Raw genomic sequence first — 27,541 nt, 5'->3', positions numbered from 1 at the left:
CGGCACAGATGTTGCCCTCCGTGCATAAACAGTCTACACCAGTTCAGTGACCCTCAGTCCCTGCTCTGGCACGAAACTAGTCAAAGGAAAGGGGAGTGACCATTCCCCTGTCCATCACCACCCCAGGGGTAGTGCCCAGAGCTCCTCCAGAGTGTCCCTGGGTTTTGCCATCTTGGATTCCAAGTTGGCAGGGCACTCTGGGAGTATCTGATTGGCCAGTGCCAGCAGGTGACATCAGAGCCCTCCCCTGATAGGTGCTTACCTATGTAGCTGGCCAATCCCACTGTCAGGGCTATTTAGGGTCTCTCCTCTGGGTGTTTCCTCAGATCCGGATAGCAAGCCTTCAGCATGAATCCTCTGCATCCTTTACTTCACCTTCTACCGATGAACCTGCATCTGGAACCCTCCAGGAACTCTACAAAGTGCAACAAAGAAGCAAAGATGACTTCTGCAACATTGTATCTTCAGCTCCTGCCAGCAACTGCAACTGTTTCCAGGTTGTGCATCCTCCGAGGACTGCCTATCTTCAGCCTGCACTAGAAGAATGAAGGAATCTCCCTTGAAGTGAAGGAGTCACTTTCCTGCTTCAGCAGGCACCCCTTTGCAGCGATGATCTGTGTCTTGTGTCCCCTCTTCGGAAGAAGTGCATGGATCCAGCAACATGGATGGTGGACTGAAGTGGTCCCAACAGTCCTGAAATCCAGCTCTGGAACTTTGATGGAGGTAAGAGTACCCCCATGGATCCCCGTGTTTTGCAGTTGCCAAGGCTTGTTGGCATCCCTCCACAAGGTTCTTTGTGAACTGTGCAGCTCCAGCCCCAAGCACTCTATCCTGAGACGTACAGCTTCGTGAGTTGTTCTCCGGCGGCGTGGGCTCCCTTTGTGTAGTGCTGCGTGAGCCTCCTTTTGCACCTTCTTTATCCCCATGGTGTGGGACTGTGTGTGCTGCCTGGTCTAAAGACATTTTCCACTAACCACGTGCTTTGCATGTTGGCAGAATCCAGCGACACAAACCAGACTGCAATCATCCATCTGGCGTGGGACATCATCTGCACCAACCAGGAACTCGCATACAGTAGTGACTGTTTTTCTTCACCAGTGGTTCTTCTTTTTCACCTTCATCCAGGTTAGCAGGGGCTCCTGTTCTCCCAGGACTCTTCTGTGCTTCTTGGGTGTTGTCCCCTTCTTCCACAGGTCTTCAGGTCCAGGAATCCATTGTTGGTGTCTTGCAGTCTCTTCTGGTTCTTGCAAAATCTTCTATCACGTGCTCTTGTATGTTAGAGGAAACTTACTGTGATTTACTCCTGCTTTCCTGGGCTCTGATGTGGGTTCTGTTACTTACCTTTGGTGTTTTCTTACACTCCCAGCTAGCTCCCCTCTACACACTACACTTGCCTAGGTGGGAAACTGACTTTCGCATTCCACTATTTTGGTTTATGGTTTGTGTTCCCCAGGCCCATTTCTAACTATTGTGATTTTCACTATTTGCACTGTTTTCTAACTGTTTTTACAGCTATTTCTGCATTCTAGTGTGTATAGTGTGCATATTACTTACCTCCTAATGGAGTATAGTCTCTAAGGTATTTTTGGCATTTGTCACCAAAATAAAGTACCTTTATTTTTGTAACACTGAGTATTTTCTTTCATGTGTGTGAGTACTGTGTGACTACAGTGGTATTGCATGAGCTTTGCATGACTCCTAGTTAGACCTTGGCTGCTCGCCCACACTACCCCATGAGAGCCTGGATTCTAGACTCTGACTACATTTCACTAATAAGGGATAACTGGACCTTGTATAAGGTGTAAGTACCTCTGGTACCCACTACAAACCAGGCCAGCCTCCTACAGGAGTGCACAGTACGAAGGCAATCACTCAGAAAGAAGAATTCAGACTGAAAATTAAGGGTGTTTGCCTGTACGTGTGCCCATAGAAATGGAAGATGCTTGCATATGTCAAAGAAATGATAGATTACATTAATAGTTGTTGAAATCAGTAGGACACATTAGGCAGCTGTAGAGACCCCCACAAAAATAGACCCTTAACCTAAAACAATGGTTATGATAAACAAAAATTATTTAAATCTCCATATATTGCAGTTTGACAGTCAAGTGTGTAACCCTAATCAAATGTAAGGTTCAGATAAGGGTAAATGGATGAACAACACAGTTGTATTGCATGGGCTTTTATTCCAAAGCTAGAGTTATACCAATCGCTAAAGAATTTGTTTGAGAAAATGTCAGTGTGATGCACTGAGATACAGTAAATGTTATATTCATTCTTATTTGAAAAATGTTTACTCAGAACTGAGTTATGAGGAAAATATTGTTGATTGTTTAAATTATGTTCAGTTGCAAAAACAGCACTATAGAAAAAATTAACTAACAAACTGGAACCTCTTTGCCATGTAGGCTAGTTTTTAAGTGTACCCTAAAATAGCAACTATCTCTTGAGATTTCTCTTTTTAAGCAAAATAATGGGGACATTTTGGAAAGGCTTTTACTAATTCTGATGAACAATTATGAATGTATCCCCATTCTGAGATGCTTCCATTCAGGTTAATAATAATCAAGAATAAACTAAATAAATATGGCATTGGTAAAATCACTAACCAAATCCATACACAGTCAATCAGAGAGGCACATTAGACCCTATTTACATAGATTCTGCAGTGACTTACACTTATAGTACTCCTCAGTTCCAGAGGTAATTGAGGAGTACGCATACCTTTCTACTAATGTCCATGAGTAAGTGAGGAGCACTACGAGATAAAGTCACACATACTCATAACCAATATTTCTGAATTGGCCCACTGAACGTATACTTTGTTCCTGCATTGTCCAAAATAATTACACCTTTCCTGAAACATTTCCTCCCCCCTTCCTTAATGTTGTTTCGAGGGGTGTAATTTTGTTGTGCTCTGTAGTGTCGCGCTACACGGCAAGCACGCTGCTAAAGAAACATGCAGAGTCGTATTGTGCGTGTAACAGTACGGCTTTATTTCAAACATACATCTGCTCTACTCTAACTTCCCGCCTTGGCTCTCCTGGTTTTATGCCCTCCCTTACTTACCAATGTACTCGTGGCACTGCGTGAGCAAAACGTTTGTGCGATCAGTCACATGCAAAATCAGCGTATCGCCGTGATGGACCTGGGTTGTGTCTTAGCAGGTACCTCCCCCTGCCGGATCGCCCGATGTTTGTGCTCCTTCTTCATTGGGGTCGGGTGTTTCGGTTCCTGTTGTTCGGGCTTGTCCTCGTTCCGGTGACAGTCAATCTTCCAGACGCTCCTGGCTGTGCCTCGATTCCTCTGGCGTGGTGCCCCAGTCGTTGTGCTCTGTGTCCGATTCGGCCCTTGTCTCAGTACTGCTCCTGTCCGCTCAGCAGGGTATCTGTGGGGTCAGCCGCTTGAAAAACGCCACATTTTGGGTTACCACTTCTGGTCCTCTTTGGGCTGTCACCATTGTGCTTTTTACGGCGGTTACTGTCCATGGTCTTATTTCAAAAGGTAGGCGGAACTTGCTACCTGGTTGGCGGTCTTTTATCAACACCGTATCTCCTATTCACATCCTTGTTTGTCTGGTTCTCCTTTTCTGGGAGGCGTACGTGTTTGCAGCGTTCCTCCTGGCTGTTGACTTGTTGGGTGGTGGGGTACTCACTGCCCAGGACTGGTGGTGCGGGATGACGTCCACTACTGTTCTGCCGAAACAGAGTTGACTGGGAGTGACACCTGTGGTGGCATGCGGTGTCACTCTGTATTCCCTCAGGAACGAGTAGATCGCTCTTTCTGTGTTTTCTGTTTCCGCCACCGCTATACGGATGACTTTGTTGATGGTCCTCACTAACCTTTCCACTTCGCCATTTGCTTGGGGCCAGCGGGGTGTGATGCGTCTGTGTTTTGTGTTCATTGACGCTATGAGCTCTTCCCACTCATGGCTGTTAAATGGGGGCCCATTGTCTGTGCGTACCTCTCCGAAAAACCAGTGAGTGGCCATGAGCTTCTCGAATTTGGGGATGACCATGTGTGCTGAGGTTGACTGCACTATCTCCACCTCAGGATATCGAGAGTAGTCATCCACCACTATGATCATGTGTGAGCCGTCAGGTAGGTGCCCAAAGTCTGCACTCACTCTTTGCCATGGTGCCGTAGGGCCTTGCTCCTTTATGATGGGCGCTGGGGGGTCGGGGTTGCCACTGGCTTGGCAGACAATGCACTTTTGAATTGTGTCCTCCACTAGTTTGTCAAGACCCGGGAACCAGATTTTGCTCCTGAGGCGGGCTTTGGATTTGACGATTCCCTGGTGTGCCCCGTGGGCCAGGGACACTGCTCTGTTTGTGAGGCTAGACGGCATCACGAGGCGGAGTCTTCTGAGCAGACAGCCTTCTTCGCTTACAGATAGCTCTTGGCGCACATTGAATAAAGCATGTAGGCGAGCTTGGGCTTGTTGCGTGTGGAACGAATCTGGCCTTTGTAGAGGTCTCCATTCCCCTGTGCAGGTGGCTACTATGGGTAGTTGTAGACATTCATCTTGTTTGGTCGCCGTCACCACTTCGCTGAGTGGTATGGGTAGTGGTCGTGCTCGTTCCACTACCAACATCACATACTCTGCTGTTTCCTGGGCTTCCTCCACTTCCTGTGACGTGGCTGGGCGTGTGTGTCTGGACCGGAAATCCACTGGGTTCTTTGTGCCAGGTAGGTATATGAGCGTGAAATCATATTCCTGCAATTGCAGGATCCATTTCTCGATTCTTGGAGGTGGCTTGGAGGATGATACTTTGAACAGGGGCAGCAAGGGCTTGTGGTCAGTTACGACCGAGAAAGAGTTGCCATAAAGGTATAGGTGAAAGTGGCGGCACCCCCAGTGGATGGCGATGGCTTCACGTTCGATTTGCGAGTAGCTTTGCTCTGTGGGTGATAGTGTACAGCTAGCAAATGCAATGGGAGCCCACTCTCCGCAGTCCTGTTTTTGCACTAGCACTGCTCCTAGACCAGTGGGGCTTGCGTCGACTACCAGCTGTGAGTGTCGCTGGGGGTCGAAGAACGCCAGTGTGGTGTCGGCTGAGAGCGCCTCCTTGGTGGCCCCGAAGGCGGCTTCTTGCTCTTCACCCCACATCCATGGTTGGTTGGATTGTGTGAGTTTCCTCAGGGGTCCTGTGATGTCAGCTAAATTTTTCATAAATCGCCAGCAGTATGTGACCATTCCCATAAAACTCCTTATTCCTGTGACTGTTGTCGGCACTGGGGATACCTGGATGTCCTTGACCTTCTGGGGGTCTGGTCCGACTCCCTGTTTCGAGAAACGATACCCAAAGAAGCAGATTTCCGCCTTGAGGAAATCGCATTTGTCCTTGTGGAGTGTCAGGCCCTTTGTGTGTAGTCTAGCGAAGACAGCTCGCAGTCGTTTAAGATGTGTTTCGATGTTTGGTGCGTGGACTAGGATGTCGTCACTTACGTTCAACACTCCTGGGAGGCCCTGCAGGACTTCCTTGATGACATGTTGGAAGACTTCTACAGCACTTATTATGCCGAAGTTGAGTCTTTTATATCGCCACAACCCATTGTGAGTGGAAAAAGTGGTAATGGGCCTCGACTTGGGGTGTAACATGATCTGGTGGTATCCCAACCGAAGGTCCATCTTAGAGAACCAGCAGGATCCTGTTAACTCACTCAGGATGTCGTTGATCGTTGGGGTGAGGTGGCGTTCTCGTTTTATTGCCAGGTTGGGCATGCGCATGTCCACGCAAATCCGGACTGCGTCGGGTTGCTTGGACTTCTTTGCGACCACGATTGGGGACACCCACAGTGTGGGGCCCGTGACTCTTTCAATGATCCCCGCTTGTTCCAGCATGTGGAGTTCGTGTTCCACTTTGGGGCGGAGGTGGAAGGCAACGCAGCGGTGTCTGAGTGCTGTCGGTGTGACGGATTCGGTGATGTGAAGCCGCAGCGGGGGTCCTTTCAGGCAGCCGATGCCTTCAAATAGAGTCTTGAACTCCTGTGTGAGGTGGAGTAGTGCGTGTGCATGTATGCTGAAAGCAAAATGCACCAGTTCTAGGTCTTGGGCCGTTTGGCAGCCCAAGAGGAATCCAGTGCCATCCTTTGAGACGTAGACTTTTGTGGCTTTTCCAGTGTCCTCATGGGAGATCTCAGTGGTGAAGGTTCCTGCTATTTCTAGAGGGCGGCTGTTTCCAAAGGCGAACACTTGCATGTTGGTGGGTCTTAGTGGTGGCAACGGCTTGGGCAGGTTGTTGTATATGTCCATGGCCATCAGCTTTATTGAGGCTCCAGTGTCTACCAGCGCCGTGTGACCCTTGGATCCTGACTTGGCATGTGGGCAGACGGCGGCCCTCGATAGTGTGTATGATGTGCACCACGTGGGATTCATTGTCCATGTCGCTCCCTGAGTCTGGGTCCCAAGTGGTTTCAACCATTTTGACTGTTTTCCTGGAAGCCGTGGTTGTCTGTTTCGGTGTCGATCTGCACACTTTCACAAAGTGGTTTAGTTTTCCGCAGGCACTGCATATTTTGCCCCACGCCAGGCACGTTGTTGGGTGGGGTGCTGGGCCTCCGCACCATTTGCATGCTCTGCCTTTGGGTCTTCCTTTGTAAGAGTCTTTTTGTTGCACTGCATCCGTTGTTACTGCGTTGGCTGTTTCTTCCTTCGGCTGGGCTGCGGGGGCTTGCTCCATATGCGCTGCTCAGGCCCGCTACAGTTCTTGCGACCGCTCCAGTGTGAGGATGTCTTTCATTGACATGTTCGGTTGTTGCAGGACGCGTTCTCTAAGCTTCGATGATGAGCATCCTTGAATGAACTGCGCCCTGATTTCGTCCTCCTCGTCGGGCAGTGTGCAGGTACTCGCTAGTTCTCTGAGCCTGGTATAGAAAAATGTCGACGGACTCATCGGTCACCTGTCTGGCTTGGCGCAGGAGGAATCTTTCGTAGTCCGGGTTCGCATAAGGTTCAAAATGTGCTATAATTGCCCCTTTTAGAGTTTCGGACGTTCGCGGTCTTGCTTCCTTTACTGACTTGAAGATTTTGTGTATGTCCGCTCCACCGATGTGGAGAAGGAGGGGTCTCTTCCTTTCTGCTTGTATGCCCAACACCTCAAAATATGTTTCTAGGCGCTCCACCCAGATTTTCCACCTTGCTGCTTGGGTGGGGGGTGCGCCTGTAACTGTGAAGGTCTCTAGGGGCGGTATGCCAGCCATGCCTGCGTGTGCAGTGGTGCGGGTAATGTTCTATTCACGGTGGGTTTTTTTTTGTTTGAAAAGTTTTTTTTTGTTTTTGCGCAGTGCTCTTGTCCTGAAGGTTTGACTTGTCTCCCTTCTTTATTTTTTCCTTTTCTTTTTGGACTGTGCTATAAAAGTTCACGCCCTTCTAGGATAGTGCTCTCTTTTGTGCAGATCGGCGCAGCGGGCGTCTGGGGGCTCAGTGCTGCCTATGGAAACGCACAGGGCTCTTGCGTGGCAGCTTGAATTGCAGATTTGCGCAGGTGAGCGTTTCGGAGCTGAACGGCACCGAGGATGTGTCAGGGCTTCTCACCTGACACGTGCCGGAGCTCCTCCTTGTGCTGCCTGTAGAGGGGGTGCCTCCTCCCACAGGTGCGCGGTTGCCAGGCAGCAAGGACGCGGCCCCCTGCTGCTGCAGACAGAGGCCGGCCGCAGACCGGGGTCAGAGGTGTAGCAGGGCAGCGTCGGGCGCGCTCACGTGTCAGGTCTTCGGCGGCCTCTTGGGGGATGACGGGCTCAGCTGGCTTCAGCAGCGTACTCACGGTGAGAGCAGACAGCAATCTTCAGGGTCCGGGCGGGTCGGGTGTACATTCGGTGGCGCTGCTTCACGCGGAGTTCAGTTCACTCCCGTCGCCAAATGTAGTGTTGCGCTACACGGCAAGCGCGCTGCTAAAGAAACACACTGAGTCATATTGTGCGTGTAACAGTGCGGCTTTATTTCAAACATACATCTGCTCTACTCTAACTTCCCGCCTTGGCTCTCCTGCTTTTATGCCCTCCCTTACTCCGTCATGGTGCAATTCATCTTGCACCTCCTGCGGAGGGGTAGGGCTTCAAACTCCCCTCTCCGATCTCTCCTGGTAGTGTTGACCATTTCTGGCGTCAACACTACATGCTCCACTGTTACAATGTGTGTTTGTTATGTTTAGGTGAGTTGCCGGAAGGTTTGCTAGAGTGATACCATAAATCAGTGCATGCATTGTGCGGGGTTCGATGTGTCAGTGGATTGTTGTTAACGAGTAAGTGTAATAAGCAGTGTCAAGAAACACCCAATTTAGGGGAGGGGGCACATCCTGTTAAATCTCCTCAGCCCCAATGAAATAACGTATACCACACCCCCTTGATAGAAAATCAGAACAGGCAAGTGTCTCCTACTCTTCTCAATGATCTGTTAGGCTCATCCACATTCAGTGTTATAAGTCACAGAACCCTTCCAGAATAACTCACATGTGTAGGGCCAGTGCTGTGCAGGGCAATATGTACATATGTGCAACCCCCCAAAGCAGTAGCCACACACAATGATTGGTATGACATAAAGCATGGGTATCAGAATAATGGCAATTATTAAATTAATCTCAGCAGTCATAAAAAACGTATGAAAATTATATCACCCATCCGAATTTTTACCTTCTCCATTGCCCCAATCCCTAACTAATATTCATATGTTATTGTTTAGGCTGCGCTATTAGGAATCTCCGTAACTTGTTTCATGCCACAGTCATGAGACCAGCTCGGAAAACCTAAGAAAACTTCCGAGTTCAGAGTGTGGTGCTCTAGCATCTTCCCTCTTGCAATCAGTCTTCGTGTCTACTTCTTCCAAATTCCCAGGTCTCTTTATACCTTCTGTCCCAATTATTCTATACGCAGAGGAAAAGGTTTCTTAAAAATGCACAGACAATGCTTTATGTCAGAGACGCGTTCGAAAGGCAAGAACTGTAACCAATTTCGCTTCCTCCCGAACTTTTTCCTTGTTAAAGCTGGATGGGCTAGCAGTGCTAATCAATGCGCGTATACCCCTGGACAGACTCTTTTCTGCTGTTCTTCTGTTGTTTTTGATAGCTCGACTGATGTCTACCTGCTGCTAAAATAATTTGACGATCTGGCACACACACCTTTTAGATAACAGCACTATCTGAATATGAGTTTCTTAGCCCTAAGCCTCATATTCACGCACACTCACCTCAGTAATATTTGTCCTATCTCACATTTTAATTAACTGAACAATTGACAATAGATTGTAGTGTTTTATATTCTTCCTATACATTTATTTAACCGGGGCAGCAATTTTGGATTGCAAAAATATGAACAAGTCATTTGATATAATTTCTCTTACCTTTGTGACTGCACTGCCCATTCTTCTTTTACAAATGTGAAAAATAAGCAGTTTGGATAGTAGGTGCAAATCTTTTGGCATGTACGGATATCGGGAGCAAAAACACTTGTAATATTATCGCCTGAAAAGTCTATGTTCTGAAAAATATCTGACGTGCAGCCTGTAAAAAAATAAAAAACAGAACCGGTAAACCCAGTGCTTTATGCAATGCTCATTCCTGAGTGAGGGTTAGACAAATTTCACATCTTTGATCGTATCCTATGAGAATATTTGGTAAAAATATAGCCAAAAACATTGCACCTCACTTAGACTCTGGCATTTGTCCTTCTTTAGTCCATCAGTCCACCAAGCGGGCAAAGGACCGTTCACTCTATTTGGTGATTCTCGCCTATGTGGCAGAGATAGTTGGTCTAAATGGAGCCGCAGCCACAGCAGTAAAACCCTAGGCTTTTCTCCTAACACCAATTCCTCTCATTTCTCAATTCAAAAGATTAGCTCATTTGCAAATTTCCACTTTTACCCAATTTAGAAAATGGAAATACCTGCCCATATGAAAACAAATGCAAAACTGCTTCTATGGTATCTACCTACACAAAACCACACCTTGTCACCCTGTTGACAATCTATAGAATACAAGAGGGACTCAAGGATAACATGCCCCCCCACCTGCAGATGTCAAACTGAAATATTCAAACTTGCTAAAATAGACATTCCCGTTTGCTGCGACAAACCTCTGAAAAGCGTTACCTGACAATAGGTGAGTTTGTGACACTTTTAATTTTTTTCTGGGTCGCAATAACTTTTTGTGCTGAGCAAATGAGAGCTCAACCTGCTCTTTTCTCTTTCAGGAAGTTTTTAAAAGGCCATCTTTTCTACCTCCACCTGAACTTATCCTGACCTCCGACGTTTTTTACGCTTAACCCTTTATCTTATCTAACTTTCTATTGTCTATTTTATTGTCCTATGAGTAAAGTATAGTAACACCTAATCGAGGTAGTAAAGGTATTCGAAAGTATAGAAAACATGAAACAAAGCTGATATGTGAGTGAAAAATCTACCACATTTTAATAATGAGTTTATTTAAAAGGCAAACTAATCCTTAGCATGCCACAGAATACTGTCCATTGGTCCCGCATAGGATAGGTGCACTAAGAAAAGCTAGTAATGAAGAATATACAGAGTAGATCTATTAAACACATTTTCAAGAATGTTAAATCAATAAGACTACTATATGGTCAGAAAACTAATTCAATAATATTCTTAATCAGGTAACTTGCTCATAAAGGGTGGGTGCAATGCCAAATAATTAATGTAGAGCATTCAGGAGTTGTAGAACAAGCAATTGTCCAGGAAGAAAGGTGACTCAGTATATTTACCACATATTGAAGAGTTTATTTATTGTATATGTTCATACAGTGTCACAGGATCGTCTTTACAACATATGAGTGCGTAAGTGGTCATGGAGGGTAGATATACTGGTAGAGAAATACAGGATTCCAAAATAATTCATGCCAAGATGTTTTAGATTTTTACCAGAGGAACTATCTGATAAATAAAATATTCGTACCTCATTAACTGCTGTCAAAAGGATGTGTGTGGAAGATGGGCATTTGTGAGAAGAATGCAATACAATTATGAATGTGTTCAAAACCATATTTCTTGTGGTCAATGAAGAAACATATGAAGTATATGCATTTTTAATTAGATTTAGAGTGAGAGATAAGTAGTTACCAGCCGTAGAAAGTCCACAAGGTTTTAGGGAGAATCCAGAGACCACATTTGCAAGGAATCGTATTTTTGTGGGAGTTCCTCTTAAAGTGTATTTAAAGTAACACACTTGCCTAAAACGGAGATTAAGAAATAAATATCTTCATATGAATAATTCACAACAATATTTGCTTGAAGACATAACAAAGTGATGGATAATTTTGAATAACAAACTTAGCAAAGTAAATGGTAATCTTTGAAATAATATGTTGAAGTTTTATTGTGGGCGGATTGCATAAAAGGAAAGGGTAGAAATAAATATAATCGTGGTAACTTTACAGTGTGTACTAGACAGGTGCTAGGGTTTCACATCCGCATTAGACCCAATTATGAAAAAGCTGATTACTGGAAGGACAGGAAATAGGTGGTTGTCATTGTACTGGACATTTGTTTGTCTTTATTCCTCTAAGAAAATATACTTGCCATTTTTGAAGCTACAACCAGAAATACTGTTAATTTTCTGTTAGTTCTCAGGTGCATCTCTGTGAGAAATTGGGTTGTTGGTTGAGTGGGATGAGAGCCCTGGTCAAGCAACAGCCACAATCCTTTGCAGGGTGAACCACAAAAAGTCACAAATTTAACCTGTCCTTAACCCTGGGTGGCCTAGCACAAAAAGCAGTCAAGCTAAACGTAGAGGCAATGTGTATAGTGTTTATGCAGCACACCACAAGCAGCAATACAGTGAAAACACAACACAATGTAAATCCAAAGCCAATTTAGGAAAATAGAAAACATTTTAATAAATTATGGGACACCAAAACCATCAAAATCTAATTAGTAGAACCTGAGTTTTGCTGCAGCGCCATGAAATCCTAGCTATTATTTTAAAATTAATAGTTGATTCTGCGCAAGAGGTCAATGGATCGACGTGACAAAGGATTGAGGGCATGTCATCAATGAGCAATATGACTATCAACAGTAATCAATAAATTCAAAATTCAGAAACTCAAACAATAACCACACTAGTTTAGTAAGAGGAATTATATATTTATTTCCCTAGATTAACAATGCTAAAGTCACGAAAATAACTCTCAAACACAAATGATAAGCACATAGAATCAATAGTGGCTGATTATAACGTCAATTGGCAATGAAGGTAAAGTATACATTAGTACAAACAATAGAAGAGTGTCAATATAAATCTTGAGCATTTGAAGGTTAATTCCCTCACTAACCACAAGTTAGCATCAACATGTTGGATTTCACAAAAAAGAATTTAGAAACACAAATTTAGAAAAACATGCTAACTCGGGTTATTAAAAAAACATTATTGTTACTATGCAGCATTTAAACTATATGTTGTAGCTGGTACCTGCAAAGCAAAAGAGACACATATATCTATCAATCAATCAATCAGGAATTTATAAAGCGCACTATTCACCCGTGAGGATCTCAAGGCGCTGAGGAAGGGAGGTGTGAGAAGGAAGGGAGGTGCTGCTACTGCTTGAACAGCCAGGTTTTGAGAAGTTTCCTGAAGGTAAGGAGGTCTTTCGTCTGGCGCAGGTCAATTTCATACATTACCCATAGAACAACAACATGCAGTCTACTTCAACAAAGGGACAGCATCAGGTAAATCTTCTGGGAATCGGGCCTATTGATAGCTAAACCCACACTGCTAATATGACTTGAACCACCATGGATTAAATTGGAACACTTCTCTGCCCTCGAACACTTCTCTCAGTTTCTCTTCTCTGACCTGACAAGATTCCTACCCTGATTGTTATACTAAACATCAAAAAAGTTTATGATTGGTCAGTACATGGGGTGGTTTACGATTCAACCAATAGTCGCTCTGATTGATAACCTAAAATGCAATGACATCAGTAATAACCAAGACACATTTATAACAGTAACTTTTCCTCTTCCGTCTCGACTGTGACTCCATTGTTCCATCTCATCTAAACTTCTCAGGAAGAAACTTCTCATGGCCACCTGGGCACGTTTAGCACCACAACCAAGGGCCCAGGAGTAGATGGAGTCTTTTTGGTGTTTCAAGACTCACTCAGGCTAGGTCCAGGTGTGGGTTTAATATGGTGCGAGCCTGCCATGTCCCTGTGGCTCTGAATAGGAGGACAGACAAACTAGCCCTATGAGTCACTTCAGAAGGGTGCAGGTGAAGATGCAAGGTTCAAGGCAGGCACCACTCTGCAAAGCAGTTTGTCTAAGTACAGCAGCAGTCTGGTAGCATGCACAGCAGCTCACAGTAGCAGGCAGTTCCTCTGAGAGTTCTTCTGCAGGTCCAGTAGTGAACTGAAGAGTGGGTCTGAGAGACCTATTTTTATACCCTAGGGCCCTGCACCTAGAAGTTTGGAGAAGTTTCCAGAAGGGTCAAGATACATAAGTTTATTCCTCCCTTGCCCTGGCTCCTATCTGGCTGCACTGACAATACAGGGTCGTTAAGCCTATTGGGTGGCATCGGAGCTTAGCCTGTTCAGATGTAAGTGGAGCTTTGCTTAGCTCATCCCCCATCAAGTCAGTTACTGGCCCATTCTCACTACTGTGTGACTGTCTGGGGTGAATTCGCAAAGTCTCAACTGTAAGTTACACCCAGTCATGTGACCTAAGGCAGACCACAGGCACAGAGGGCTAAGGGTGGAAAAATGCCAACTTTCTAAAAGTGCAATTTTCAAACTTGTAATGCTAAATCTGACCTTACCATTAAATAGGTTTATCATTACAAGTTCATAGATACCAGACAGGAAATATCTACCACCTCTGATTTAGGAATTACAGCTTATTAAATATAATAAGGAATCCCTGATGTGATCCTATGGGAGGGGTAGGTCTCACAGTAGTGAAAAAACAGATATGGGAGTTTTTCACTACTAGGACATGTAAAACTAAAAAGTAAAAGTACTACGAATTATTTACACAGCACCCTGCCCTATGGGCTTCCTAGGGCCTACCTTAGGGGTGACTTTTATGTAGGTAAAGGGTAGTTTAAGGCTTTGCAAATGGTGTTAAATGTTAAGTCGACATGGCAAAGGGACACTGACCTCAGGCTGCAATGGCAGGCATAGGACATGCTTTAAAGTGCTACATAAGTGGGTGGCACAATAAGTGCTGCAGGCCCACTAGTTGTATTTCATTTACAGGTCCTGTGTGTATGATATGCCATTCTACAAGGGACTTACAGGTAAATACAACATTTTAATCAGGTATATGCCAATCAAACCATATTTTAGGGAGAGAACACAAGCACATTAGCATTGGTTAGCAGTGGTAAAGTGCACAGAGTCCTAAGGTCAACAATAAAAAATCCAGCAAAAAGTAGAAGGAGGAAGACAAAAAGCTTGGGGGTGACCCTGCAGAGAGGGCCATTTCCAACAGTCTCTAACAAAATGCACAATTACCTATGGATTCACTATTTATGCTGGCTATCCTCCAAATTACCAGGCTGGGAAGAGTGGTTGGTGGAAAGAGCTTCAATTAAATTCTTCTCATAAGTAAAGACAACTTTCTGCTCAAAACATCAGCATTTGCGAGAACAAAAACAATCAATCAATCTCTGGAAGTTTTCCAAAGATCAGAAACTCAATTCCACTAACCATCAGAACAATATAATACTTTTCCATCTTTAAAAGAGATCTGAAATAATATTCCAACATATCTTTCAAGATCTACCCTTCAGTTAGTATATTCTATTTCTACATTACACCCCATGCAGGTGTTTGTCATTTGTAAATGTTTGCATACTTTTTAAACTTACTGTAATTTGTTTGCTTGTATGTACTACACACCACTAAGCACGCCATTTGTTTAATGATTATATGTAATAAAGTTGTTCCTATCTCTATTTGACATGGTACATTTGTAACGTCAACCAACATTTGGCAACTTTGCATAGCTGATACCTTTTTAGTTGCTCTGACACCTCCCGACTTATGTGTGCTCTACATAAAAAACATAAAAAATAAATAAATACTTTCTCAGCTTCCCAGTGTAGTTACTGATTCAGTTCATTATTATGGTCTTATCCTTCCACATGAAATATGATGGAATAAAAGAGTCACAATTGTAATAGCAGTTTTGTACATGTTTTGTAAAAAAAAATCTATCACCAGCATATTTCTAGTTATACTATGGAGAACAAATCTAAGTGAGCAATCAGACATTACATGAACATCACTTCACCAAACGTGACATGACTTATGTAAGCTAATATCCACCTTCAGCCACTCAACACCCTCCTAATTGCTGCTGCTGCGAAGCATAGGGAAGACAGCAGATTTGAAACTACTGAAAGTAAGCACATCTACTAAAACCTTTGTTACCTTCTGTCCCTGTTGCTACCTTTATGACTTCTGAGGCCAAGTGCAGAAGGGAAGTATGAAGGTATCAGCAAAACAGACAATGCAACTCTTCACCCCAGATACTCTAGTTGATGTCCGTGACTATTTATGAGCCACCCAAAATTGACATGCTAGTCCAGGGATCAGCCTTGTCGTATCAATTATATGTTAGTCAGACAGATGGAATAATTTTTAATCCAGGACATGGTGGTCACGGTGTGTGATTGATCGTGAGCCTCTACTTTTACCATTCAAACCTAAGTACTTTATTGTAAATGTTTTCACATCTAGCAATTGACACTATGAAACAGCTCTCTAGTATAGAATAGAAGAAGACTGATATCACATTTCCAGGACCCTGCATGCAAACCTGCTTGAGGCAGTATTACCCTTTCTGACCAGACCTTCTGGTCTTAATTCGAAACAGGCACTCAACACACATGTGGTGTGTCTGCGATTGCCACAAAGTAAACACTTGTCTTGCTTCTATAATGAAAGTGAGATGTTCATACAGCATCAAAGCTTAAACAAGGGGCTGTTAGAATGCAGGAGAAGGGTGTGGGTGCACAGTCAATGAGAATACATTTTGGAAGCCTCAAAATGTAAAAATTCTAGGAAATTTTGGCAAAGAGTAAAACAAAAATCACACTTTTTTCAGAAGTCCACATTGCAAAGAATGTCTGGTACTCATGTTTCTCTGATCTGTTTAACAATCATAGTTGTCCTATTTTTGATCTAAGTAGGAGGTGTGGGAATTTTGCAAACGTCATTGGTGATTATTCGCTTGATCCATTGTTGAATGAAGAGTAATTTGTGCTGCACAGTTTAAAAAACAGTGCAAGAGCACCTGATCACAACAAGATTCCTGTCACCTTCAATGAGTAAGAGTTCCTGAGTTGGGGCCAGTTCACTCTGATCTTCATGAAGTACCCTCTTTTTGGCATGTTACCCCCAATTTCTGCCTGATGTCAATGTGTTTTTGACTGTGTCATTGGGTTCCTGCTAGTCAGGACCCCAGTGCTTATGGTTTATGGCCTGCTTGTCAGTTTGTTCCACTGTTTTCTAAATTGTCACTGAAGTCCTGCTAATCTGGACCCCAGTGCCATGCCCTCTCTGTTTCCAAATGTGTCCTTACATACTGGTAATTCAGTATTTCACTCCAAATTGGCATACTGGTCCCCCTTATAAGTCTCTAGTATATGGTACCTACTCATCCAGGGCATTGGGGTTCCAGGGGATCCCCATGGGCTGCAGCATATCTTTTGCCACCCATAGGAAGCCTGTGCATTGCAGCCTGTGTGCATGCACTATTTCACAGCCATTTTCACTGCACCGGGTCACTTATAAGTCACCTATATAACAGGTCTTCCAACCCTGAAGGCTGGGTACAAAGTATCTGTGTGTGAGGGCACCCCTGCACTAGCAGAGGTGTCCCCACATCATCCAGGCCCATTTTACCAGACTTTGTGAGTGTGGGGATGCCATTTTACGCGTGCACTGGACATAGATCAATACCTATGTCCAGCTTCACAATGGTAACCCCGAATGTGGCCACGTAAGGTGTCTAACAACTGGGAATTGTATCCCAATACTGATTCCAGTATTGGTTGTACAATCCCATGCACTCTGGGGGCTCCACAGTGGACCACCAGTACTGCCATTCCAGCCCTCTGAGGTTTTCCAGGCAGCCCCAACTGCAGCCACCTCACAGACAGGTTTCTGCCCTCCTGTTGCTTGAGCAGCTCAAGCCTAGGAAAAAAGAATAAAGGGTTTCCTTTGGGAGAGGGGTGTTACCCTCTCCCTTTGGAAATAGGTGTTACAGGCATGAAGGCTTTGAAGGGCACAGATGGTGCCCTCTTTTCCATACTCCGGTCTACACCAGTTCAGGGACCCCCAGTCCTTGCTCTGACTCGAAACTCGACAAAGGAACGGGGAGTGACCACTCCCCTGTCCTTCACCACCCCAAGGGTGGTGCCCAGAGCTCCTCCAGAGTGTCCCTTGGTTTTGCCATCTTGGATTCCAAGGTGGTGGGGTACTCTGGGAGCATATGAGTGGCCAGTACCAACGGGTGACGTCAGAGACCTCCCCTGATAGGTGCTTATCTGGTTAGGTGACCAATCCCCCTTTCAGGGCTCATTTAGGGTCTCTCCTCTGGGTGTTTCTTCAGATTCAGATTGCAAGACTCCAGCATGAATCCTCTGCGTTCTTTACTTCAGCTTCTGCAGACGGAGCCACAGCTAAACCCTCCAGGAAATCTACAAACTGCAACAAAGAAGCAAAGACGACTTCTGCAACATTGTATCTTCAGCTTGTGTCAGCAACTGCAACAGTTTCCATGTCATGCATCCTCCGAGGACTGCCTGTCTTCAGCGTGCACCAGAAGAACCGAAAGAATCTCCCGTGGAGTGATGGAGTCGCTTTCCTGCTTCAGCAGGCACCTTTCTACAGCGACGACCGGTGGCGTGGGTCCCCTCGCCAGATGACGAGCATGGATCCAGCTACATGGGTGGTGGACGAAAGTGACCCCCACAGTCCCAAGGTCCAGCTGTCCAACTTTGATGGAGATAAGAGCTTGCCACCCCATGCAAGACAGTACCCCCGTGCAGCAAGTGATTTTCAGTTGTCAAGGCTTGTATGTGACCTTTCAGCAAGTTATTCACGCACAGCACAGCTCAGGCCCCCAGCACTCCATCCTGTGACGCACAGCTTCCTGAGTTGTTCTCCGGCGGCATGTATCCCTTTGTGTTGCGCTGCTTGGGCCTCCATTTGCACCTTCTTTGTCCCTTTGCTGTGGGACTCCTGTGTGCCTGCCTGGTCCTCTGAGGGCTCACTGAGTTGCCAAAAGCCCCCTCTGTCTCCCCCTCCTGGGTAGAGGCCACCAGGTCTCTCCTGGTCCTGGGCAGCACCATATTCCACCAACCGTGAGTTTTGAATGTGCCAAGGCTTGTTGGCAGAATCCAGCAATGAAAACCAAACTGCAATCATCCATCCAGGGTAGGACATCTTCTGCACCAACCAGGAGCCTGTATCTGTCTTCTTGGGTGCATAACTGACTTTTTTGTCTTCTCACCAGTAGTGCTTCTTTTGCACCTTCATCCGGGTTAGCAGGGGCTCCTGTTCTCCCTACATTCTTCAGTGCTTCTTGGGCTTGGTCCCCTTCTTCCATAGGTCTTCAGGTCCAGTAATCCTTCACTGGTGTCTTGCAGTCTCTTCTGGTTCTTGCATAATCTCCTATCTCGACTTCTTGTGTGTTTCAGGAAACTTACTGTGATTTACTCCTGTTTTCTTGGGCCGTGGGGTGGGGTCTATTATTTACCTTTGGTGTTTTCTTACACTCCCAGCGCCCCTCTACACACTACACTTGCCTAGGTGGGAAACCAACTTTTGCATTCCACTATTTTAGTATATGATTTGTGTTCCCCCTAAGCCCATTGCAACCTATTGTGATTTTCACTATTTGCACTGTTTTCTGACTGTGTACTTACCTGTTTTTGGATACTAGTGTATACACTGTGTATATTACTCACCTCCTAAGGGGGTATAGTCTCTAAGGTATGTTTGGCATTTGTGTCACCAAAATAAAGTACCTTTATTTTGGTAACACTGAGTATTTTCATGTGTGTGCGTACGGTTTGACTACAGTGGTATTGCAAGAGCATTGCATGTCTCCTAGTTCAGTCTTGGATGCTCTGCTACAGCTACCCCTAAACAACTTGGCTTCTAAACACTGACTACATTTCACTAGTAAGGGATAACTGGACTGCTATAAGGTAAAAGTACCTTTGGTGCCCACTACAAACCAGGCCAGCCTCCTACAGCCATTCTGTAGGGTACCCCGGTGTCTCGATTCTGGTTGGGTGCCGAGATCATTCCCATACACAAGAAGGATTGTTGTAATGATCCACCTAACTATCGATCAGTTACCCTTATGGACTCATCACTGAAAGCCTTTGGCAGGCTGGTGCTCACAGGTTTTGAATCTTGGATAAATGAGAATGATATTTCATCATATTGTCAAGCAGGCTTTAGAAGGAAGCTAAGTACAGTAAACCAAGCCTTCAGATTTTACATGATGCTCTATATAATATATCTCTCTTAAAAAAGAACCTGTTTTGATCTCCATGGACTTGAGGTCTGCAATTGATAACATCCCGAGGTATATGTTATGGGTTTCACTGCTGAAAAGGGCACTTCCAGTGTAATGTTAAATGTCGTAATACATAACAGCAATTATGCCAAGATTTGCCGGAATGTGGATGGTGGACCCACTGAACCTCTTCCAGTGAGGCAAAGCATCCAGGAAGGGTGTGTCATAACTCAAAATGTGTTTACTTTATACATTGATCACGTAGTGGTATTCTTAGAGACGTGTTAATGAAGCACCAAAGCTAGGGGGTACCAAAAGTTCAACATTCTTGTTTGCAGATAAAGCTTTAATAGTGTCCTGTTTACTAATGTGGAAATGCAACATTCACTGGAGTCATTTTTTTGTCTTTTGTTGTCAGTGAGGGATAATAATCAAAAAGTTTATAAACAAGATTCAGTCTCTCCGCATGAACCATTCAAGGCTAAGCTTTATTTAGCCAACATTATTCTTTAATGGGTGTCTGATTTTGATTATCTGAAACTCCAAATGAGATCAGAGGGCAAACGGAACTAACAGGTGACAAAAAGTAATAACAACTTGACACATCGAACTGGCGCTACTATTCAATTTAATAACTACAGTGCTTAATTTGAGCTGGTGGTTGCAGGTAGAGCCCACTATCCACTCATTTTTCTCAACAAACATTGGTCCACAGCAAAAGAGAGAAAAACTCAGGGGGGTGGATAAAGCATATATAGAAAGAGGGAAAAACAGTGATAAAGATAGAAGGAGGGATGAAAAAGAACCTGCACATGTGAGTTAAAGATTCAGGAAAAGTCTTGTGGTGGATTAGAGAGACATGAGGTGGAATCAAAACTACACAGCCTTGTTATTCGGCACCCCAAACTCTGATAATGCAGGCCACAGACTCCTTATCCGAATTTTGGAACTGGCACTTACTATTTTACAAATGAAGCAAAGACCAGCAACCTGTGCATAAAAGCGCTCTTGTATTCAAGATTATATGGTCACAGCTCAATCTGCAATGATTTATAATTCTCAGATCTGGGGATTTTCTGACATCTCACATCTGATTGAGTCAGAAAATTGTTTCAGGCAATTTTTTTTTTAGACTTTTCACAAAGTAAACGTACTGTTCCTCTGCGTCTGGATATGCGGTCTTCTGATATTGAAAGTGTCTTGTGGCTAAACCCTCTTTTTTATTGTGTCCGCATCTGGAATGTGAAATGACTTACTCAGTATAAATTGGTCCTTCAGAACATTCTTTGTGCTGCATAGGCTAATCATCTGGGGAGGGTCAAATGTGTTTACAATTTGTTTATACCCATCAGACATGAAGAACGTTTGATTCGCGCAGAAACCATAGGTTGTGATATCCGTAAAGTCAGTCTACAGTGAATGATTATGTGTGCAGATACTTTTCAGTTCCAATGTAGGCAAATTAATGGAGACCTTTCAATTATTTAAAAGCACCCCACATTTTGAGGACCATCTTGATTGTATCAAACCCCTCTTGGCTGTGCAACTGAAGATTACATCTTGTTTAGGTATTCTATTTTGTTGCATTTACACCTTCTTGATGGTCCTCTCATGATAATTTTTAAAACTGAATTTATTGTCTACATTTAGAAGAATTTGAGACTCACTTCATGCTTTTGACCCTATGCAGAGGAAGTAGCATGAGACATGGCTGTTGCAGCTTCTACATAACTAAGGGCCAGATGCATCAAAGGGTTTTTCCCGTTCTGTGTCAATGGGAAAATGTGTTCGTACATATGGCCCTTAGTTTCTTAAAGTATTTAGTTGACCTTACAGTGATAAAATCAGACACTTGAGAATACTTGACATATGCCATTTTAAGATACTTAAGGCCTCATTATGACGTTGGCGATCTGACTGTCAGACTGCTAAAGCTGCAGGAATGAGGCTGCCATCAACCCAGCGGCCTCAGCCCCCATCGTATTATAATATTTCCACCAGGCTGACTGGCCGAAATATCGTATTATGATGTTCCTGTTGGTAACCCCAGCGGAAACAGGGGAGCCGAGGCTGATGCTGTTGCACACCGGCAGCCTCAGAATGTGCAATGTCTGCATAGCAGGTAGTGATCATCCTGAGGGTGCTGGCAGGGGGGATTTGCACTGCCCCCAACATGGTCGTGGGCAATGCAAGGGCCCGTCTGTAGCCCCCAGAACTGGCTTTCCACCAGCCTTTCCAAGGCAGTAAAACTACCATGGAAAGGCTAGCAGAAAGTGAAGTCATGATCAAACTGGTGGTGCTGCCATGCACTGCTGTGGTTGACCACGACTTCGACTGCTGCTAGTCCGTTGAGATCCATGATCCTGGCGGTGGTCTCCTGGCAGTCCGGCCACCAGGGTTGTAATCTGGCAGTCGGACCACCAGGAGTGCGGCGGTCGGATTGTTGCTGCAAGTTTGGCAGTCTGTAGACCACCAAACCCGTAATGAGGCCCTTATTGTTTGCATGGAAGATCAGGGTAGGGTCCTTCAGGCTGGAAGTTTGATTACGGTGCTGTTCTATGACAGGTCGTGTGACTATTTAGCCAAAATGACTATTGCAATTTACGGCTCATCTGCCTTTTGTTGCTGTTAAGAGTTTTAAGGTCCTCATTATGAACATGGCGGTCTGGGCCGCCATGCCAGCGGTGGCGGTAATTACTGCCACCGGCATGGTGGCCCAGACCGCCACATAATAAACGTGGCTGAACCGCCACTGGAGTAACTCTGCCACTGCCAGGCTTCTGCCGCCAGGCTGCCTGGCGATGGCGGAGTTACATATCCGACAGGGCAGCGCTGCAAGGAGAGCTGCCCGCTGGATAATCTACCTGATTCCACCAGCCTTTCCCTGGTACTTTCCTCCGCCAGGGAAAGGCAGGTGGAATAGGTGCCTCGGGCCCCCCTGAGGCCCCCTGCACTTGGCGTGGGCAGTGCAGGGCCCCCTCGTGCACAGTCCCATCGCGCATGTCACTGCCTGATTTACGGGCCGTGACATGCGCGATGGGTACTGCTGCACCCGCCGCACTGCTACATTGCCGCTGGCTCCACATGGTCAATGTACAGACTCTGCAGTACCCTGGGCCGGCTGGTAGAAACACTGTTTCCGCCTGCTGGCTCAGCGGAATGTACATAATATGGCCAGTAGGGTCCTCAGCGTTCTGGTGGTCTTTAGTTGACCGCCAGCGCTGAACTCAGCGGGTTTTCCCGCCGAGTCCATAATGAGGGCCAAAGTGTTTAAGCCAGTGATTAAGAATTTAAGCACTGGGGATGTCGCTGAATGCTGCATAACATGGCCATGGTTCTTTAGTACTCCTGAGCTGCTCCAAAAGACGACAGAGTAGAATGCAAGTTGCAGTTCCCCAGCCTGATACTTACCTATCCACAGCTGTTCAAACAAGGGATCAATGCAGAGGGGTGCTTTCCATCTCCCTTCCTGTCAACTTTGATTGAAACAGCCTCAATCTGAGGTGGCATTACACAGCACCACCATCTTATCCCCATAAGGTAATTTATATAGGCACCTCGTGAGGCCTCCTTTAACACTGAGCCTAGTAAAAATTTTAATGGACTAATTTTGCCAGTAGCTTCTTCATATCTCGACATATTATTGAAGGCCACTAGTAATTATACTGCAGGTTATAAATGTGCATTGATCTCAGAGAGCTACATGTTGGCTGTTTGTTTCAGATTGTCTATACTACCTCTATCCACATGGCATATGTCTGCATCTACTCACTCAGGTGCATGTGGATTTCTGCAAGGTATAAATAACTCATTTTCTCATTTTAGACAATCACACTGATGCTGGCTCGATCTTCCGAGGGTCCACTACATGTACCTTATAATACTGGTCACAGACAAGTTGTGATATTGAACATCATCATTACATAATTTTCCTTTCCCTGAACACTTGAGCAATACACAGATATATGAACGTGTCTTCTCATAAGATGACAGCAACCTGCAAATAATAGATCTTCTGATGTTATAATAAATTATCACACATAATTTGGTGGAGTATTAATTGGCCACAAACATTAATTTGTTGAACATGACTTAACATTGGCACTTTACCTAATGGGAGAGACAAATTCAATACTGGTTTGCCACCAGGCTATGATGCAATACTTCTGTGCTCTACTAGATAAGTCAGAGAAAATGTAGTGCTATAATGGGGCAGTACCAGAGTCGCTGTGGTGTTTTCTATAATGGAGCATTACAGAAACTGCACTGGCTTGTGAGCTTTCCCTACTGGGGGGGTCTGGGTACAAACTGGCCTGTCTGTTGAGCTTTAAATACGGGGTGACACAATTGGAATAAAAGATTGGTTATAGTATTTTACAGACTTGACTCACTATTGCCTTTAACATGCCTGCTCATTGTAGAAACCACCCTGACCACTGAGTTTAACACAGTGGGACAATGTGAATACTGGTTTGTCTACAGTACTTTACGTAATAGGACATTGTGAATGTGGAACAAGCTTGACTATGCATCATTATATCCATGAGGGTGTATTATAGGACTAAAATTGCCTGCCAAATCGATTATTTTTAGCCTACATATTTAAAAACATTCTGATGCACCATACTGGCTTACATTCAACATGAGTGCCAATGTTCTTGAATGTACTTTGTAGTGAGGTGTGAAAGTGGGGGAAGAAAGACTAGTTAAACTTTGGCCTTTAGGCCATAAAGGAGTTGCCTAACTTTAATTAAGCGCGGTCTTTATAGACCAGCAAGTTATTCTAGTTTTATTAAGTTTGGGCAGTAACTCCATTTAAAATACCATACATTTTTATGCCTAACAGAGGAGGAGAAATATTTCACGTTATAAGCACTTAAAAATCGTTCCTCTGCTATTTGAGCCATTTTTCTGGAGTGTACGGTGCTGCATTATTACCATTAGAAATGCTATGTACCCCAAAACAAAATTTTACTCACTATCCTTTATTAAACTTTTTTAATGAAAGTCATCTGTGTGTGGGTTTAGTTATAAAACATAGCACGTTTTTAAGCACACACTTTTAGATTGGTGCAGCTGAGATTTGCTTGTTACCTTTTGTGTCACAATGATGTTCCAAGTGTGACAGGTTTGACGTACTGTGTGACATGCTAACAAGTTATCTGTAAAGTGGTACACTGAAAACCCATATTGAAGTGCCTTCACTCTAGACCAGTGATTTGATGTATGTGGTATAGCCACATTAATTTAGAAATAATCACTTAGATTGATTTTAGATATTTCCCTCTATTGTTAGAAAATAGTTTTCATTGAAATAATAAAGAACTTCCTCATTAAAATATTTTAAATATCATATGCTAACGTTGAATAAATGTAGTTCCCCCTTATACTTATTTGCATGCATTAACAAGTTAATTCACTTCACAATTTACTGTAACATGAATATTAACAAGATTTATTAATGATGGATTTATTACAACGTTTATATGTGTTTTGCTCAACAAGAATAAAGTGTGCCATTTTTATTCTACTTGATTTAGTTTAGCCAAATTGATTTGTTAGGCCTCAGTTTTCATGAACATGATAAAGCTAATGAACATGAGAAAGCTATTTTCTTTTTGCTAATGTGTCATTTCTTTGCAGATGTCATTACAATAAAATGTTAGTTTGGAAATAGATGTGCTATTGTTTTACTCATGCAGAGCATGAGAAAGTACCTTTGAAGTTGGTACACTGAGAAACTGAGAACATGGGCATTAGAAATTGTCTCAAAGTCGTACAGGAGAGCAAAGATGGATGCCTTCCCATGGTGGTATTGGGAACTTTTCCTGATGTTGCAGATGCATGTCTCATGATGTGCTATGACTGGACAGTAAAATCTTTTGATTCGTATGGTGAATATGGAGATGGACAAAATTAGCTTTCACTTTGAACTTTAATTTACTGTTCCCAGTTGGATTTGGACATACAGAATTCCTGACTTTGATGGGACGCTTTCCCTTGCACTTTGAGAGATACGGACCTCTTTGCCCTTGCCCCTCACCTTCCTACTGGTGCTGAGAGAGAACTTAGGTTTTTCCTTGACCCACCAGAAGACTCTTGACTGAGCTTCTGAAATACTGACAACTGGTCTTTTTAGTTACTTTTTGCCAACGTTAGTTAGCTTTATCTTGCTCCAGATGTCATTTTTCCAAATTATTTTTGTCCTTTATTACTATTTACTTTTGTCCCCATGTTTTGTAACCCAGTACATGTTAGTTAGGGACTTGTCACTTTATAGATTTTCTTTGATTAATCAATTAACTTAGGTCATTTTCAGATTGCCCTTATGCTTAGACGAGTTGGACAGTGCTTGTTTACTGAGCATCAGATTCCACTCTTACTGTTCTGCATAGCCTTAATTGAGTGCTTTGTATGTATTATGCTAATCAAACTTTGAATTTTACAACATTTGGACCATTCAATGGTAATTTTGTTACTTTATATTGTTGTATTGAGAGTTGTTTACATTAAAATAAGTTGGAGCTTGTTATAAAACCCTTTAACTTTACTTCCAAGTTGGGTTTTCTTTGTGTGGCCAAATCAGTCATACTGTTAATTTAAATGTTGATTGAATTGTGATGTTAACTTTCTCTTACCCCTTACCTAGGATGAAAAGATCTGTTGACATTGTTTAGAACATACCTGAAATGCTCAGCAAGATGTTTGCTGGTAAAAGCTCCTCACAACTTGAAAAATATCATACGGAATGCTTTATATGTAAATCTAACCCTGTCTGAATTACAAAGTTTAACTAAACGTGAGATGCAGAGACAAAAAGGAATCCCAAATCTCTGTAAAATGTAGTGAAGCAAAACATATTTTAAAGAGTACCTTTAAAAATAAAGACTTGTTCACTTCGATGCATCCTAAATGGCTACTTGTCCTACAAGATGATTTTGAAGAAGAAAATGTAAGCAAAAGAAAACTATAATAAGTGTTGTTTTACTTATTAGCATGGGTTACGTATTAAATGACCAAATCACCCTGCCTTATTACTAATGCTAACGGTAATCCACTGGTGGTTGCTAGTTATACCTATCTGTAGAGCCGAGGTGGAGGGACAGTAACAGGATTAGTGCTCTCATTAGCCCACCTCATTTGACACCAGTGATGCATGACAGGGCTCAGATAGTGGGGGAGGGGAATAGAACATCCTGATATTTAGCCATCAGAATTTTAAAAGTGCTGAAACACTGCTGCCAGGTGCTCCTAGGCCATGTGTGACAATTTCAGTAGCTACGGATGACTTAAACAAAACACATTGCATTATGGAACTTGTAATTTCCCTTTGAACACTGTAAATGAGGGATCAAAAATCTTGTCATGCTAATGGAATTAGCTAAAAAGCCAGGAATGGATGAGGCAGAACTATCAGCTGACTGTTATGAGCTGAGGCGTTTTACTTTTTTAGCAGTCCTACCTCACTGGAATTCTTCACAGAGGAAATTATAATTTCTAAGAAAGTAATAAATAACACCCCAACACAGATCACAATGGATGACCTTTATACAGTCCTGAATTTTCACATTATATTTGTAAATCCTAATTTATAATCAGGGACCGTTTCTCCTTTAGAGCGGAGGAGCATTGCTCCATTTTAATTCTCCCCAGAAATGCCCCAGAGCCGAAAAACAAAATGGTAATGAATTGCATTCATTACCATTTTACTTTTTTTGTCAACCCACCCTGAACCGTGTTAGGATGAGGTGGGCCTGGTGAGTGGCAGCAGTGTACAGCTGCATGCCTGTGCACTCGTTTATAGTGCGCATGTCTATTTGGCTGGCTTTTTTGCGACGGGTAGCCTGATATGCACACTATAAACCCCTCAACCCAGCTGTATTAGACAGCTGAGTTGAGAGCCTGCACAGGCCTCCAGTGTCCTCAGGAGCACCAAGAGAGGCCACTCCCTCCAATCCTGGCACTGCTGTCATGCCAGTTAACAGCATGAAAGCAGTGCCAGAATTAGGTAAGTGAGTTAGCTGGAGCACTGGATGTGATGTCAGGAGAAGAGGATCA

At 43.9% G+C, this 27,541-nt stretch overlaps 1 protein-coding gene across 1 annotated transcript in view; it reads right to left on the bottom strand.

Annotated features, from left to right (window-relative positions):
* LOC138245998 (plasma kallikrein-like) overlaps positions 1 to 27,541 on the bottom strand; it is a 525,156-nt gene that overhangs the window by 309,785 nt on the left and 187,830 nt on the right. The window contains exons 6-7 of the mRNA XM_069200127.1: positions 11,069 to 11,178; positions 9,338 to 9,497 (exon numbers count right to left, since the gene is read on the bottom strand). Coding sequence (XP_069056228.1) covers positions 9,338 to 9,497; positions 11,069 to 11,178 — 270 coding nt within the window. The remainder of the gene's footprint in view (positions 1 to 9,337; positions 9,498 to 11,068; positions 11,179 to 27,541) is intronic.

The sequence above is a fragment of the Pleurodeles waltl genome, chromosome 1_2, assembly GCF_031143425.1.
Source record: "Pleurodeles waltl isolate 20211129_DDA chromosome 1_2, aPleWal1.hap1.20221129, whole genome shotgun sequence".
Lineage (NCBI taxonomy): Eukaryota > Metazoa > Chordata > Amphibia > Caudata > Salamandridae > Pleurodeles > Pleurodeles waltl.
This window is presented reverse-complemented; position numbering and strand designations above follow the sequence as displayed.